The sequence below is a fragment of the Passer montanus genome, unplaced genomic scaffold (genome assembly GCF_014805655.1).
Source record: "Passer montanus isolate IOZ18808 unplaced genomic scaffold, ASM1480565v1 scaffold3, whole genome shotgun sequence".
NCBI classification, from domain to species: Eukaryota; Metazoa; Chordata; class Aves; order Passeriformes; family Passeridae; genus Passer; species Passer montanus.
Genome location: NW_024367707.1, coordinates 18,890,873 through 18,907,381, shown reverse-complemented (window position 1 = coordinate 18,907,381; position 16,509 = coordinate 18,890,873). Strand labels below are relative to the sequence as shown.

At 51.5% G+C, this 16,509-nt stretch overlaps 1 protein-coding gene across 1 annotated transcript; it reads left to right on the top strand.

The window, feature by feature from the left end:
• The first annotated feature begins 1,130 nt into the window (after positions 1 to 1,130).
• POU3F3 (POU class 3 homeobox 3) lies at positions 1,131 to 4,123 on the top strand. The gene has a single exon (XM_039714529.1). It carries the CDS (start codon positions 1,143 to 1,145, stop codon positions 2,457 to 2,459), a length of 1,317 nt encoding a protein of 438 aa, XP_039570463.1. The 5' UTR covers positions 1,131 to 1,142; the 3' UTR covers positions 2,460 to 4,123.
• Positions 4,124 to 16,509: the final 12,386 nt, after the last annotated feature.

The window sequence follows — 16,509 nt, the reverse complement described above, 5'->3', positions numbered from 1 at the left end:
GGCGGGAGGAGGGAGGGAGGAGAGAGAGGGAGGGACTGACGGACGGACGGACGGACTGGAGGGGGGAGGGCGCAGGGAGGAGGGAGGGCGCGGGCACGGCCCGGGAGAGGGAGGCGGGGAGAGGCGAGCGGCGGGACTCCGGCACCGCCAGTGCGCGCTGCCAGCCCGGCAGCCAACTTCCCCGCTGGAGTTAGTGTATAAAGGATACCATATATGCACACACACATACACACACCTCTCCACCAAGGCGCTCCTCCTCCGCCTCCTCCCTCGACCAACTGCTGGAATTAAAATAAAAAGCAAAACAAACACAACCAAAAAAAAAAAAAAAAGACAACAAACCAAGCGAGAGAGAGAGCGGGAGAGGGAAAGAAACAATTCGCGAGGTAACGAGAAAATTCAACTTTTTACATTTCTTTTTACTTTTTTTTTTCCGACCGCCAAAAGGAAAGGTAGAGAGAAAAAAATGTCTTATCCAGAGCGTGACTCTAGCAAGAAGGCTCCGGCAGGACTCTTGTTTCAAAGGGGACAAAGTGCTTCAGCAACAGCACAACTTTGAGAAATGCATCATCACCACCATCACCACCATCATCATCACAGGAAGTTTTCTTAGGACACCAACAAAACTTGCAATTAACAGAGCAAAAGGAGATCGAGGAACCGAGGAGAGAAAGACAGAGAGAGAGGCAGAAAAAAAGGAAAATATATCCACACACAAAGCCTTAAAGGAAGAAGAAAAGGAAAAGTTTCACTCTGAGAGGGGAAGGCTGAGAGGAGGAGATGTACTCCTAGGGGAGCGGAGGGGAGAAGGCACGGGGGCTTTTTGATCCCCCCCCCCCCTTTTTTTTCGCTTTTTAGCCTTTGTTTGGTTTCCTCCCTGCGAGCAGCAAACCCGGGCGAGAAGAAGGCGGAGGAAAACTACATGTACAGCTAAATATTTCTCTTTTTTTGGAAAAAGAAAAAAAGAAAGGCTAAAAAAATATAAAAGGCGAAGCGAGAGCCGGCGACCGCACCGAGCGCGCCGCGGAGCGGAGGCAGGACGGCCGGCGGACGGGCGGAGGAGAGCGCGCAGCGGAGCGCTAGCAGGTGAACCCCGCGCCCCGGCGCCCCGGCGAGGCTGGGAAGGCGGCGGCGGGCGCGGGATGGCCGCGGCCACCTCTAACCCCTACCTCCCCGGCAACGGCATCCTGGCGGCCGGCTCCATCGTCCACGCGGACTCGGGCGGCGGCGGCGGCGGCGGCGGCGGCGGCATGCAGCCGGGGAGCGTGGCCGTCACCTCGGTGGCGGGCGGCTACCGCGGCGACCCGGCGGCCAAGATGGTCCAGAGCGACTTCATGCCGGGCGCCATGGCCGCCAGCAACGGCGGCCATATGCTGAGCCATGCCCACCAGTGGGTGACAGCCCTGCCCCACGCCGCCGCCGCCGCCGCCGCCGCCGCCGCTGCCGCCGAAGCGGGCTCGCCCTGGTCCGGCAGCCCCGTGGGCATGACGGGCAGCCCCCAGCAGCCGCCGCCGCCGCCCGACGTCAAGGGCAGCGGCGGACGCGACGACCTGCACTCGGGCGCGGCGCTGCACCACCGGCCGCCCCACCTGGGCCCCCCGCACCAGGGGCACCCGGCGGCCTGGGGGGCGGCGGCGGCCGCCCACCTACCCTCCATGGCCGGCGGGCAGCAGCAGCAGCAGTCGCTCCTCTACTCGCAGCCCGGGGGTTTCACGGTGAACGGCATGTTGAGCCCCCCCCCCGGCGGTCAGAGCCTGGTGCACCCGGGGCTCGTGCGCGGCGAGACGCCGGAGCTGGGCGAGCACCCCGGGCATCACCACCACCACCACCACCAGCACCCCGGGCACCACCCGCCGCACCACGGCGGCGTCAACAGCCACGACCCGCACTCGGACGAGGACACGCCGACCTCCGACGACCTGGAGCAGTTCGCCAAGCAGTTCAAGCAGCGGCGGATTAAGCTGGGCTTCACCCAGGCCGCCGTGGGGCTGGCGCTGGGCACCCTCTACGGCAACGTCTTCTCGCAGACCACCATCTGCCGCTTCGAGGCCCTGCAGCTCAGCTTCAAGAACATGTGCAAGCTGAAGCCTTTGTTGAACAAGTGGCTGGAGGAAGCCGACTCTTCCACGGGCAGTCCCACCAGCATCGACAAGATCGCCGCCCAGGGCAGGAAGAGGAAGAAGCGGACCTCCATCGAGGTGAGTGTCAAGGGGGCCTTGGAGAGCCACTTTCTGAAATGCCCCAAGCCCTCCGCCCAGGAGATTACGAACCTAGCGGACAGCCTGCAGCTGGAGAAGGAGGTGGTCAGGGTTTGGTTTTGCAATCGGAGGCAGAAAGAGAAACGGATGACCCCCCCGGGGATCCAGCAGCAGACCCCCGACGATGTCTACTCGCAGGTCGGCACCGTCAACTCCGACACGCCGCCCCCTCACCACGGACTGCAGACCAGCGTGCAGTGAGGGGCACCGCGGGCGGGCCGGGCAGCGCGGGGGCAGCGCGGGCCAGGCCGGGCCGGGCACCGCCGCCGGCACCGCCACCGGCTCCGGCACCGCCGCGCACAGCCGCACGCTCACACAGACACACACGCGCGCACACACACACACACACACACACACACGATCCAGGCTCGTTCAGACTGCTTGTGTTTATATATATATGGATATATGCGTGCATCTATATATATATAAGATCGATACCAATAGGGAGCGGTGGAGAAGGTCGATCCGAGCGAGAGCGTTTAGACCGTGTTGGGAAAACGGGGTGGAGATGCATAATGCACCAAAACTGCAGATGTGCCGGGGGGTTGGTTGGTTGGTTGTGGGGAAAGGGCTTGGGGGGTGGGCTCGGGCTTTTTTGATTTTATTTTTGTTTTTATTTTTCTCCAAATTACCCCCTTCTCGCAGTAAGGAACACCACTGTCTGCGCTTCTTCTCTCCCCTCCTCCTCTCCCCCCCACCCCCCGCACTCTTCCCCCCATCCCCAAAAGGGCTCTCTTCTATGAATCACAGAAACTTTTTTTCCTCCCTTCTCTCTCCCTCTTTTTAATTTTTTTTTTCAATGGGAGCAGTCAAAAAAAGGGAAGCAGAAGAAAAATAATCTGGTTAATCAGAGGGTGCCTGCTGCATTCCGGCACCCTGTTTTTCTTGGCCAAAATGTAGAATTTTGGTGCAAGGCAGATATCCACTCTGAAAACATATATGGCTATATATCTATATATTCTGCAAAATGAAAGGGTCCACTTTTTCCAGGAAAAAAAAAATATGCACACAGCACTAAAAACAAGCAGGCTGAATAGGGAAGCAAATACATATATATATATTTATCTATATATATAGGTATAGCTATAGAACAAAAATATGGAAATAAATGCCCGCACGCGGAGAAAACTGACCCTGAGGAGAAAGGGGGGAGGGACAGACGCCAGGGGGAGGGTGAGAGAAGGAGAGGTTGTTGGTCCCTAAAGTTCGAGCTCTGTAGAAGGACTTTGCATGAATTAAAGGAACCAGGGAAAGAAAGGGAAATAATTTAGGGCTGTCAAAGTCCTGCTCCTGACGGCTGCCAATCATCATGGAAGAGTCATAAAAAAAAATCCACTGCTAATATTTTTTTTATTAATATTTTTATTTTTTATTTCTGGACTGATTCAGATAAAGGGATTTAGAAGGACTGAGCATCTGCAGCTGCACTTATCTGAACTTCTCCTCTCCTAAATCCGTTGCCAACTTTGATTGAATGGGTGCTGTGGATGTGATTATATAATACTGCCATTTCCAAGCAGTGTTTTTGGTAGGTTTTAATAAACAGACTTTTCAAAAAGACGGCAATATAGAATTGTTAGATCCGTTGTTGATCTAAAAAAAAAATTTGCTTTATATTTTCATTAAATGACTTCTTTTAATATTTTATTCAGAATACCTATGAACTGCTGCAAAACGGTAATTTATTTTTTCCCCAGATCTTGTATTACGTGTTTTTTTCAGACGAGCACAAATCAAAATGAAATGAAAATATGGACAGTTGTTAGGTAATAAGGGTATCTTTTGATGTGATAATTTGATTGTAATTTAATTTGAGTAGTGATTCCGTAAGAGCTGATTGAGAAAATAAATTTGTTAGAATGAAATAGTCTGTGTCTGATGCATAAACACTGTGTCGAAAAACAAACAAACAAAAAAAAAAAGTTTTCTGAAGGGCCATACTGCTAAAGTGAGCGAGATGCCGAGGGTCCTGCCTGCCTGCACGGCCCGTGCTCCCGGCAGTGCCCCCGCCTCGCCCTCGCTGCTGCTCGCCCGGCGCGGGGCTCTCCCCTGCCCGCCTCTCCGCCGAGCCCGTGTCCGCGCTGCCTTCCATCAGCCCCGGGGGCCCTGTGTCACCGGGAAGCAGGGCCGGATCAGAGCTCACCGCATGCCACCTTCTCCCCGAGAGGGCTGTGCTGCCTCGGCTTGGGCTGGCACTCGGGCGCGGGCGGTACCTGAGCGCGTCCTCAGGTCCCGCGCGGCCGCTGCTGAGAGGGATGTTTCCAAAAGTTCAGTCTTGTTTCCTCTCTTTCCAAACTGAGGCTAGACGGGGGGGAGGGGGCAAAGAGGGAGAAGGGGGGGCTGACCTATAATTTATTTTGACTCATTTTATGTATGTATTAATATTTGTATTTAATTTCTCTTTATAATTTAAAGAAAATTATATTTTATAATTTTTTTCTGATCGAATATATAGAATAATACTTTCAGCATCCCACGTGCGGTCTGCCTAGTTCACCGTTTCTGTTGTTGCTGTTGCTGTGGCTGTTGTTGTTGTTTTAAGGTTTTTCTATGGGGTGTGAAGTGGTGTAGTCTAGTTTTCTCCTCCACTTTGCCATAGCGCTGCCATGCCTTCTTTGCAAACACACGCGTGTGTCAGTAACGTTGGAGATGCCAATAGATGCACTAGCTGACCTGTCATATTTATCCACTAGAATTTATTGCAATGTAGGGACAAGTGAATGACCGCCTCAACTCACTTCATTTTGCAGCGGGGAGGTTGTGGGAAGTAGAGAGCTGCTTCTAATGCGTCCACCCGCCCCCAGTGATAGTCTGCTGGAGAATAAGGTTTTCTTTTATGATCCAGCTCGTCTGTGGCTCCTTCCTCACCTTCCTCTTCCTCCCCTCCTCCGCGCCCCCTCCCTCCTGCCTTGCTTCTCTACGTGCTATTGAGGCAGGGGTTAAACCCCCAGAAAACTGCTGTAGGAACAACAAGCATTTCTTCCTTTCAGATAGGCCTTGTGTAAGTCCATAAATCAAAGCCAACCTGGGAGCCGCGCACCGGGATGCATTATTTTAACACCAGCTCGTAGTAAATATCACCGTCGGTTTGATTTGTGAAATCCGAAAGGCCCTACTGACACGGAGGAAATAAGAGGGGGGGGTGGGGGAAGAAGCCAACCCAACAAAGGGAAAGAGAACCCGAAAGGGTAAAGGACGCTATTTCTTTTGTTCGTTGTAGCAGAAGCTGCTGGCTGATTTTGCAGCTGGGGAGGGAAGAAGGGCCGGGCGTGCAGGCGGCCCGGCCGGGCTGCCCTCCGGGGGCCGGGTACCACTGACACGTGAGGTGGGATCCTGTTTTCACGCACGAAGGGGAGCAGTTGTATTAGCCGCGGAGAAAGTTTATTTAAATTTCGGAGCGGTATTTGGTTACTCGATTTGGATGGCAACAAAGAGCTAACGTTAGGCTTCACGCTGGTTTCTATTAAAAGGCAACCTTTGCGGGTTGCTGCCTCCGAAAAGCTGGGGGTTAGGCTGGAGGAGTAACGTGTGGTCGGAGGGACCGGCAAAATGTGCCCGTTCCGTGGACTTGTTATGCACAAAAAGTGAGGCCATGGGCGCTCCCCCCTCCGCCCCTCCGCCCCCTCGAATTTCAGGGTTGTGAGTCTCTGAGATAGCAAGAGGTAGATAATAAGTGAGAGGGTTTGCGCTAAGGGTTATATTGTTACACGTGTAAATAATGAAAATATTGTTATATATCGCCAGATCTCTTAATGAATTTAGTAATTGTATTCATTTATAATATCAGTGTTCCGTGCTTGGTAATAGAGTCGGCATCGTTTTCCTGACTCTTTTTTTTTTCTTCCCTCCCCCCTCCCCCCCCCGCTTAAAGGAAACCCAAATATTTTACAAAATTGTGTTTGATCAGACTGGGTAATCCCGAGATGTGATTATTTATAGTTTACATTTTCATATCCTGCGGTCCTCTATTACGCCCCAGTCTTCTCACTCACATCCCATCCTTCCCCCGTCGAGTCTGTCCGCAATAAATCATTTTCAGGTGTATTTAAAATAGTCATGTCACTGCTGTTGGTCTGCGTATATTCCGAAATTTAGGAGAGGGCTCTACCTTGGTTTAAAAGCGCAGCAGTTCCTATCGGAAAGTGATCTTTACAGAATCCTTATGCTTTAATGTAGTGACTCGTGTTTGCACATTACAATGCTCATAACTTGTTTTGTATGAATGGTTTTAAATGGAACGTTTAGAGAATAATTGGTTCTAATATGAAATGCAGTATATACTATTGATAATTTTATCAATAAGTGTACTATTTTAAATAACTTTAACAATTAAATTTGGGTTTTTTTAAATTATATATTTGTAAAATATTTATCCTGTTGAAAGCAACAATACATTGTTGTATTTATTCGTTTATTTTTGTAATAAATGATCAACATCTTCAAGCTACAGCAAAATCGATACTTCTATATATTTATACAGGGACGCCTTTCTGAAGTGCAGAGATGCACATTCCGATTTGGCAGCGAGTGTAAAGATTACCTCTGTAACTGGCAAGCTGCAGGACAAACTGTAGGCGTGAGCTTCTTCGCCACATGTACTTTAGTTTGCTTAAGTTCCAGGGTAATTAATCAAACTCTAAAAGGGACGCAACAAGTCCCGACCTCGGAGGCAGGCGTGGGGCGAGCGCTTGAGGACAGGGATTCATTTTGCTGATGCCAGGCTTGACGAGGAGCTTGGTCGCCTCTGGCGAGAGGAATGGGTGGCTGGATGGAGCGATCGGAGGAGATGCAGGGAGGTGGTTATTGCCCCATCGGTGTTTTCAGTTGCAGTTTGGCACAATGGAGCGGGCGCAGCCTTCAATAGGCGGCGGAGCGAGGGGAAAGGAGGGCGGCGAGCGGCCCCGCAGTGTCAATGACACAGCAGTAGGGAGCTCTTTGCCTCAGAGGCTTTGGCGGCACAAAAAGCTAAGGGGTGAAGGCCGAACGGGGGAAGGCTCGCGGCCCATCCCGTCCTGCCCGGCGCCAAAGGAGCAGCCGGGCCCGCGGCGGTGCCCGCGGGGCCTCGCCCTCGGGGCTGCGGCGGGACTCGCGTCCCCCTGGCCGCGCCCGGCCGGGCTGGCAGCGGGGCGGCCCGGGGGAGCCGGCGGGCGGGCGGCGCGGTGCCGCGGCGGCAGCTGCCGCGGGTCCCACAAGTTGTTTTCCTCGTGGCGACCATTCAGCAAAACGCAGGATCCTTTCTCCAAGATTTAAATTTCGCGGATGAATTACCATACAGCGGTTGCTTAGCAACTAAATTCAAGCCGGGCTAAGAATATGCAAGCTTTTTGTATTCTCATTAATAAAAATGCCACTCTGACACAGCAACCTGACTTTGGATCACTGCAACTTCTGTAAAAGCCATAGGAGAATACAAACCGGCTCCTCCATTTAATTACAGATCAGAGTGGCTTGAAATGTGATGTTTTGTTAATCTATCTTCCTAAAAGCGATGTAAAAAATAACGGCTTTTCAAGAGCAGTGGAAAACTACTTTTTTAATGGAGCTGTCTCCTGGTGCTACTGATGGCTGCAAAGCAAAACCTTTTTTTTTGAGTCACACTTTCAAGTAGCATCCCCCCTTCCGTTTTGAGTTTCCTGAAATTAAAAAAAAAAAAAATTAAGACATTTGAAGCCACAAGGGAAAAAAATAAAAATAAATAAGCTGCAGCCGATTAGCGCGTTAGAGAGGAAAGCATTGCTCGGGAAAAGGAAGAGGGGATTAAAAATGTCAAGGTGCAGCCCCTGCCAGGCACAGACCCACGATGAGGGGTGCAGTCTGTCCTTGCTCTGAAGCAGGAGTCTCTTGTGCAGAAATGGCTCTCTCTGGCATAAAGTGCGTGGGCACATCGGCTGGGGAGGGCGGGGGAAAAGCCTTCAGGGACACCTTGTTGAATGTTTCTCTCCAAAATTTATTTCCCCTTCTGCTAACATTTACTTTATATTGCTTTTAGATCGGCAGTGATAAGATCTTGGCGTTAGAATCTGGCATCTTACACCCAATCTCATATATATGGGAGAATGACCTCATCAGAGGAGGACTGTGTGTATAGATAGAATAATTTAAACATAGACTAGACACCTACATATAAATCTATATATAAAGACGTGTGTGTATTTATATATATATATATATATTTGTGTGTGTGTGACTTTGGCAGTACCAAAAAACTTCCATGTCGGCCCCGCAGACCCGGGGCAGGGCTCTTTCCCCGCTCAGCGTTCGGAGGGAGCGCGGCCCCCTCGGCGGGGCAGCGAGGGGAGCCCCGGGGCACGGCTGCACGCAGGGTGCCAGGGCTGGGGCAGCCTCTCCCTGCCAGCCACCGCCGTGGTGTGCCGGGGACGCTGGGCGCTTTTGCTGGTGGCTGGGGGTTTGGATTGTGGTGGTTTTTTAGCGGCGAGGAGTTAAATCCAAACTTTCTTCTCCCTTGTCGCCCCCCCGCCCCCCTCCCACCGAGGTTGTTAAAATTGAGCCTGAATCGTGTGAACCCCAAGCCACGTTAAAAGTTCAGACGTGTGGGGTTTTTCTCTCCGTCGGGGCTTGTCTGCAGGAGGCGGAGGGGATCTTGGAGGTCTGTCCGAGCTGTGCAGGTCACTGAGGAATCAGGGGATCTCCCCCTTCCCTCCACCCCCGCTTCTCTCTTTCTCTTTTAAGGTTTTCTTTTCTCCCCTGAAAGGGTGACAATGACTTGAAGGGGGACAGTCGAAGTGGTAGGCATTTTCCAAACGTAAGCTTGTGATGGAGGGAGCTCTCTCTCTTACCAGGATTGAGTCTGTACTCACTTTAAAATGTAGAACAGCAGAATAAAAAAATCCCGTATAACAAATACTAAGGAAAGAAAGGCAGGGAAGTGAGAACCTGTGAAGACTAGAGTCCTCCTGAAACTCAGGCTCACCCAAAGCTTTAGCAGAGTGTTTTGCTTCTCTCCCCAACAGTTATAGGATGAGCATCACAAGGCTATAGCACAAATAATCAGGTTCCATTCCATTTTGCATCGCTCTCTAACAAAGTTGAGATTAAAAGCCAAAATTCGAGCACAGCCCTTACAGAGCTGTCGAATAGTGCCAGTACATATGTTTCCCACTCACATGTTGAAAACTGTACCTTCAAACATAGGCTTGTTTCTGATAGCTTGAATTTTTTGCAACTACAAGGGGGAAAAAGCTAAACAGAACTTTTCTGAATTGTTCCTATTGCGCCCGTCCATGGGTGAAAAGACAGTATTACATCAGCTCTGTACCTCCAACATAAACAGGGAAAGTTTAGTAAGACAAGCTCGCTGTCATACCACAATGGAGATCTTTATTTTAGACCTGGGACAGTTCAAACCAGTTTGACACTAGTATTGAGCACCACAAAGTATGTGGTTTGGAACAAACTTTCCTTCACATAGTGTGAAGTGGATTGTCAGGCTTGATGCCAGATGCTTGGTTACTTCAAGTGTCCCCTGGCTGCCTCTCTTGCAAGGCACAGGATACAGAGGAGAGCTTCCATCTGCAGGGACAGTGCTTTCCTATCAGACCACTGCGCCATGCCCTCCAAAGTCCAAGCACGGGGTCCTAGCAGAACTATTTCTTCCTCAAAAGGATCCTAAGATGAGAAGGGGAAAATGGATTAGAAAGGGGGAAACAGCTGGGGACTGTTACTCTCCCTAGTAGTAGGCCTGCTCTCAAAACACAATGTCAAGGCACTGCGATACGCATGTGAAATGACAAAGACAGATGCTGTTTCTTCCTGAGGTCCACACTGAGTGGACAAAGTCAAAGGGTTGTTGACTGTCTTGAGTATGGGGCCATTCTTTCAAACTGAAATGAATTGATTTTAAAAGCAGGGACTGTCTAATGGGAAACCGGGTATGTCTGCTATATTTATATGCATCAAACCGAAATTTAAACAACTTGAGGGAATGTGGGCTGTATAAACATTTTATATATAGTAACCTTTTTGTTATTAGTTTTGGAAATACTTGGAGCTGCTTCCCTGCCACCGCTCCATACAGCTGACTAGACAGCACTCAGTCCACACTACAGTCAAACAGGAGCTGTTTGCTCAACAACTCCAGGTTCCATTTTCAACTGGAGTACTAATGTACGCCTGGAACTGGTCGCATAAACCTAGATAGCCTGTTGTATGCAGACCCTTTCACCCAGCAGGCAGATAAAATACAAAAACTAGCTGCATGACTATAGAGTTTTGGGCTGGTGGGTCTTCTGAACAGGTTGGCTTGGTTGTTTGGATTTTTCCTCCCTCTGTGTGAGTACTCATGAGGATCCTCTGAAGCTGAGATTGGGCTCATCTCTTCACCTCCCCTCTACATTCAAAACATTACAAATATTTACCAAGTACAAGAGATATGAGAAGTGCTGGGCATTGATCTTTATTATATCCCTTCACTGACAGAAAATGGGCCCAGGATAGGAGAGGTGAAATTAATCTTTCTAGGAAAAAAAAAAAAAAGAAATAAAAAAAGAGTTGATAAAGAATTTTCTTGAATAACATAAATTTCTTTCATCACCTGGAGCTCTCATTCAAAACAGGGGTCTCTCTGCCTAAGCGAGATATTTTTCAGAGAAATCTAATAAATATTTGTTTCAGAGTCCACACTAAAGCTACAGATCAAATGTAAGGTGCAAATATCTCCATTTGTTTCTCACACTCTGTCACATATATGCATCCACACACACATGCATCCACACACACATGCACTCCCTTCTCTTCTTAAAATAATAAAACATCCTCTCCCCAGTTCTCTTGCCTTCTCTATTTTATGCAGATCCATACTCAGATGTGTACCAAAATTTTTAACCCAGTTTGCTGAAATTGCCTAGATTGTTGAGAAAATTAAACTAAACAAGGATCTGTGTGAAATGTTGAACTTTAAATACCATCCGCTACCTCGAGAAGAAGAAAATTAGTCAATAAATACTCAGGTTTCTACTACTCAGTTGTAGATTATCATAATTAGAACAATGTTTTTATTAGTTTCTTTGATTTTTTCCTCCTGATGAGAATTCCCTTTTGCTAATATGTGGGTATTTGAAAATAATGCCCTTTCCCTTTTGATTTGATACTGAAGGACAGGGTTACAGTGTCTCCCCTACGTGTTAATGCTGCATAGGGATGCGTTTAATTTTATGAACGGTGTGTGTGTTCCTGTGAATACCAGGCAAGACTACTGTATCATTCTCGGTAGCCCAGAAGAGGCATGTTTTACCTGAAGAATTGGGCTTGGGCTGGATGCTGCTGTTGTTCTGGATTTGGGTTTTAATTGCCCTGCCTATTCTCTCAAGTCAATATTAATGCCATACAGCACGGCTGAGGCCAGGGCTGAGTGAGCCCCGTCATTAACAATAGCATAAACAAAGGAAGGGGACCAGTTACCTTGACATTCGATGCCCGCTTTGTTCCCAAGCTTCCAATTGCATCCTGAAGCCCATACAGGGAAGTATTGCCCTACGGGAATGAATAATCCACTCCAGCTATTGTCCCAATCTCCTGCAAAACAAAACAACACAACCAAAACAAAGATGACAACACACCCTCGCTCCGCAAGGAGTCAGCGAATGGTTTCATCCCTTCCTGCCTTTCCCTGCGCTTTCCCTGGCCACTCGTGTTACTGACCTGCTCCCCACAAACGCTGCCCACTGTAGCCCACAGGTGCATCCTAATTTGCACATGCACTCCAGCCTCCTATTCCCCAGTTTTCTGGGGGCATGGGGTTGGAGACACCCCCTCCCGTGCCAGTGCAGCCTGGCCGGGTCCCCACCGGGACCGGGCGGCGCTGGGGGAGCTCGGTGTCAGACGGGGCGGCCCGGCGGGGTGGGCTGCCCGCCCCGGCCCCTCAGCACGCAGGGCTCCCCCCGGGCCTGGCCGAGGGGCAGCGCGACTTCTCCGTGCACCACGCTGGGGAGGCGAGGGGCGAGCGTGATCCTCTGTGTGTCTGTGTGTATCCCCATTGCCCTTCCAGCTTCTCCCTCCCGGGCAGGTTTCCCGACCTTGCCCTCCCTGTCTGGGAGCTCCCGCTCCGTAGCCCCCTGTCTTTGGAAGAAAAGGCCGGAGGGGCCTCCCCTGCTCACGCCCAGTCTAAGGAGCCTGCATGGAATGGGAACATCTTTTTCCTCTGACAAATAATTAAGTTCCCCGAACTCAATTTTTCTTCCCCTTCTCCTACAGTCCCATGCTGGTCGTCGGAGCAGAGGGACGGGAAGGAGTCCCCCTAAGTTTGTGGATGGTTGGTTTGACCTCCTCCTTCCCCTCACGGAGGGAGAGACGGGCCAGACCACGGCAGCGCTGCCGTGGGGCTCGTCCCCAGCCGGCCCCGCTTTGGAGGCAGGCTTTGCTCCCGCTGTGCTCGGAGGGCAACCAGTTCAAGCTCCGGGAACCCTGCGCCTTCACCGGGTTCTCCGGGAGAAGATGAAGGAGACTTGGTAGCATAGCCCGAGGTAGAGGGAGGCCTGAGGAGACATTTACCTCGATACATACAGCCAAATCCATCCTCGCATCGTGCCCCTGTGTGGGGAGGGGGGAGGCATAGAGCGGGTTGCGAAGGAGGTAGTTTGAACCCAAAGCCCGTGCTTCAAAGGTTAATAGCTCCCTCGTCAAACGCTGCCAAACGCTACCGGGCCGAAGAAAAGGGAGAAGAGGGGGCAAAAAAGAACATCAACATTACTACAAATTTCAAAGCACTGAAAATAGCTTTAAGAAATCCCGAAGATCCGCCACCGGTCCTTTTTTTTTTTTTTTTCCCGGGACATAGGCATTAGGAAAAGCTTTTCTCGGATGTGCTTGCGAGCAAGGCCAGTGGGAGCTGCGGCTGCCTTTGGGGGCGAGCCGGGTGGCGGGGAGGGGGGCTGCGGGCCGGCGCCGCCCCCGCCTCCCCCCATCCCCCGCACCTGCAGCCTCTGGCTGCGCTGGGGACCCTGCTGCTGCCGGCTCTGTGACCATCCCCCCGGGCCGTGTCGGGAGCAAACCCACTCCCAAATCCTCCCCCCACCCCCGGCCCCCGGGCCGTGTTCCCACCGGGAGCCGCGGCGGCCGGGCAGGGGCCGGCCCCGGCAGCCCTTTATGCGCAGCGGTCAGCAGCCGGGTTGTGGGCTTGCAGCTGCATGCAAATAAATCCCCGGCAATAATCTAATGCGGGTGCTGCCCCGACGACAAAGTGCCGACACAAACGCAAGTGCTTTTGTTTGGTTTTTCCCACCTCGGTCCCGCATCCAAGGAAAATAAATAAAACTAGGGAGGGAGAAAGTTGGTTAATATGGGTGTTTCATCCAACGAAGCCTGCTTTTGTGATACACGAAAACCGAAGATTTGCATCCTGCACCTCTGCCAGACCTGCAACATCACCTATCCCAGGAGAGAGCTATTCCACCCGTGATGAGCAGGAGCGAGGTGTCCTGTCTACCCGGCCGACCTTAGCTATTACGTTCACACAAGGAAAACGCATCTCTTCCCGCAATTTTCAATTAATTACAGCTGCATTCGATATAGGACCGGGGCGGGGGGGTGTATGTGTGCATGATTTGTACGCTATCTTCTATTGCAGGTAAAAGGGGTTTTGTTTGTTTTACTTTTCTCCAAGAAAGGTCCGTTTGCACATACAGGGTAGAGTGGTTTGTTTTTCGACTTGCTCATCTTAAGCAAAAGCATTGAGTAGAGTCAATGGGATGAAGGGGAATAAAAAAAAAAAAAAAAAGAGGGAGAGGGAGGAAGGGGGGAGTCTTTGAGAAAGAGTTGGAGCGAGAGAAGGGGAAAAAAAATCATACCGCAAAAACATCCCAGCAACACAATTCCAGAGAGGATGGGAGGGAATAGAGTTCCCCAATTGCCTTTCTGCGGACTGACATAAAAAAAAGAAAAAAAAAAGTCACATTGAAGGCTGAGGCGGGGGAGAGCTTTACTTTTGCGAAGTGTAAATCTCTAAGGACAAGCAGTACTTGATGATGCCTGGTGCCGCCCGGGACGGGTTCACCCCCCTCGGCGGCCGGAGGCCAAGGGGCAGGCAGGGCAAGGGTGAGGAGCCCAGCCCGGGGAGAACCTCCAGTTCCCCCTCTCTCCCGCCCCGCACTTTTGTAAAGAGGTGTCGTTATCACTGTGGAAAATCCTGTTTCTCTGGCAAAAGACGGCAAGTTTGTCTCCAGCCCCTCCCCGCCACCAGTTCCCACTGGGGGTGCGGGCAGCCGGTGCGGAGCCCCCGGCCCAGCCAGGTCGACCCCAGCCATGGCCCGGTCCACCTGATCCAGCGCCCGCTCCTCTCTCGCGTCCCACGCCTCTTGGAGGCGATGCTCCCTGTGACCAGGGGGGCAAACGAGCGGCCCTCGGGCCTCCCCTCGGCCCGGCACCCTGGGAGCTTTACCAGGCTTTGCCCGGCTGTCTCAGCGCCTCTCCCTGGCCTCGCTGGTCCCCAGCTTTCCCCGCTGAGCCCGCCCGGCACCCCCAGCACCCAGGTCCCGCCGGCGGCGGGGCGGCCGGGAAGCAGCACGGCAGAGAATAGCCCTCCCCTTGGCGTTTAGGCTGCCTGTGTGCGAGACCTGGCTTTTCCTGCCCTCGGCCCTGCCGCCGTCCCTCCGGCCTCCCTGGCATTCACAGAGCCCGGCCCAGCTGTCGCTTGTCCCCTCGGGGAGCTATTTTCTCCTCTTCCCCCGCTTCCCTCTCCCCAGATGCTCCTGGACGCGGGATGCAGTCGCCCCCCCGCGAGAGAGCTCTGTGGATCCCTTCGGCCTCGCTGCCCACCGCAGCCTCCTTGTCTCCGCCGCCAACACAAAAGCCCTGACCAAAGCCGCCAAGCCCACGCCCGCTGCCCTCCCCGTAATGCGAACTCCTGAGGGAAATCTCCCTGCGGGGCTGCGCTCCTAAATCCTAGACTCTCTTAATCTTTGCAGCTTTTGGTAGGAGAAAGAGGAGTTTGCCACCTAAGTTGCCCCTCGCACCTTTGTGTGACCTGACGCGGGCACCGGGACATTACGCCGGTTTCTGCAATCCAAGAGGACATCTCTGAGCAAGGGGGCCGGGAAGAGTCTCCGGATCACCCCCTTCCCTACACCCCATGCACAACCTTCTCTCCTTCGTCTTTGAAACTGTGTTCGACACAGCAGCTGAAACACAATTAATTGTAACTGATTAACATGGATCAGTTTCGCCTCCAAAGCACTTTAAGTCAATTCAGCAGCCATAATAATAATTAATTCATTAATAAGTACTATTGGTGCTTCGTCACTAACGCCAAGAAAAGTTTCCCTGAGAAGTACAGGTGGCAGGGAGTGTTAAAATGAAAACATTTGCATGCAACTTTTTAACCAGAAGGGAAAGCACTTTGGTTATATTTGGAGACATGTGTCTCACACATTTCCCCCCTTTTTTTTTTTTTTTGTAAACTATGTAAGAATAAACATTACAGCTCTGGGCTTTTAATTTCTCCAGATGGAATCATAAAGTACCTAGTAGATTTTTTATATATATATACTATACAATTGAGGACACATGTCTGCTTTTCCCGATGAGGACCGAGAAGCAACTTAATTTGAAGGCATAACTACTGAACCACATTCTGAATAACACACTCGAACAAGTTCACTTTAAAAGGCAGGAAACCACTAAGAGCAGAGCACTGAAAGTTGCTCCTTCCCATTTGAGCTGCAGTGGAAGCTCACAAGCCTGACCCTCGCATAGGCTTTGGCGTTTCGCACACACGTACAGGAGCGCACACGCGCGGAGGTGGCAGGGTGCCTAGCTGCGGAGGGGACTTTTCCAAGGCACTCGCATCCCCGGAAGGCTCCCCCCGCTCTCTGTAGGCTGAAGAGACTGCCCGGGATCCCACCCCCGCGACGGAGGAGTCCTCTGATCCGCGGGTGACGTGAGAGGTCTCTCCTGCCCCCCTGGCTGAAGCAAGGGGTCCACTCACCCTCCCGGCGCTCCTCTCCGCTCCTCACACGCACACTTGCGCGCCCAGCAAAGCGCTCTCGTGCAGGACAAAAAGAGGGAGGAAGTCTGGAAACCTCACTGATCTTAAGGATCCAGGCATGCTGAGGGGGGCAGGAGCCCCGAGGCTGGGCGAAAAATAATAATAATAATAAATTGTTTTGAATTGTTTTTTAAAATCCAAGGACAAGGTGTTTTGGTTTTTTTCTTTCTTTTTTTTTTTTTTTTTTTGGGGGGGGGGGGTTTTTTTTTTTTTGGGTTTTTGGGGGGGGGGGGGGGGTTTTTTTATACTTAATAA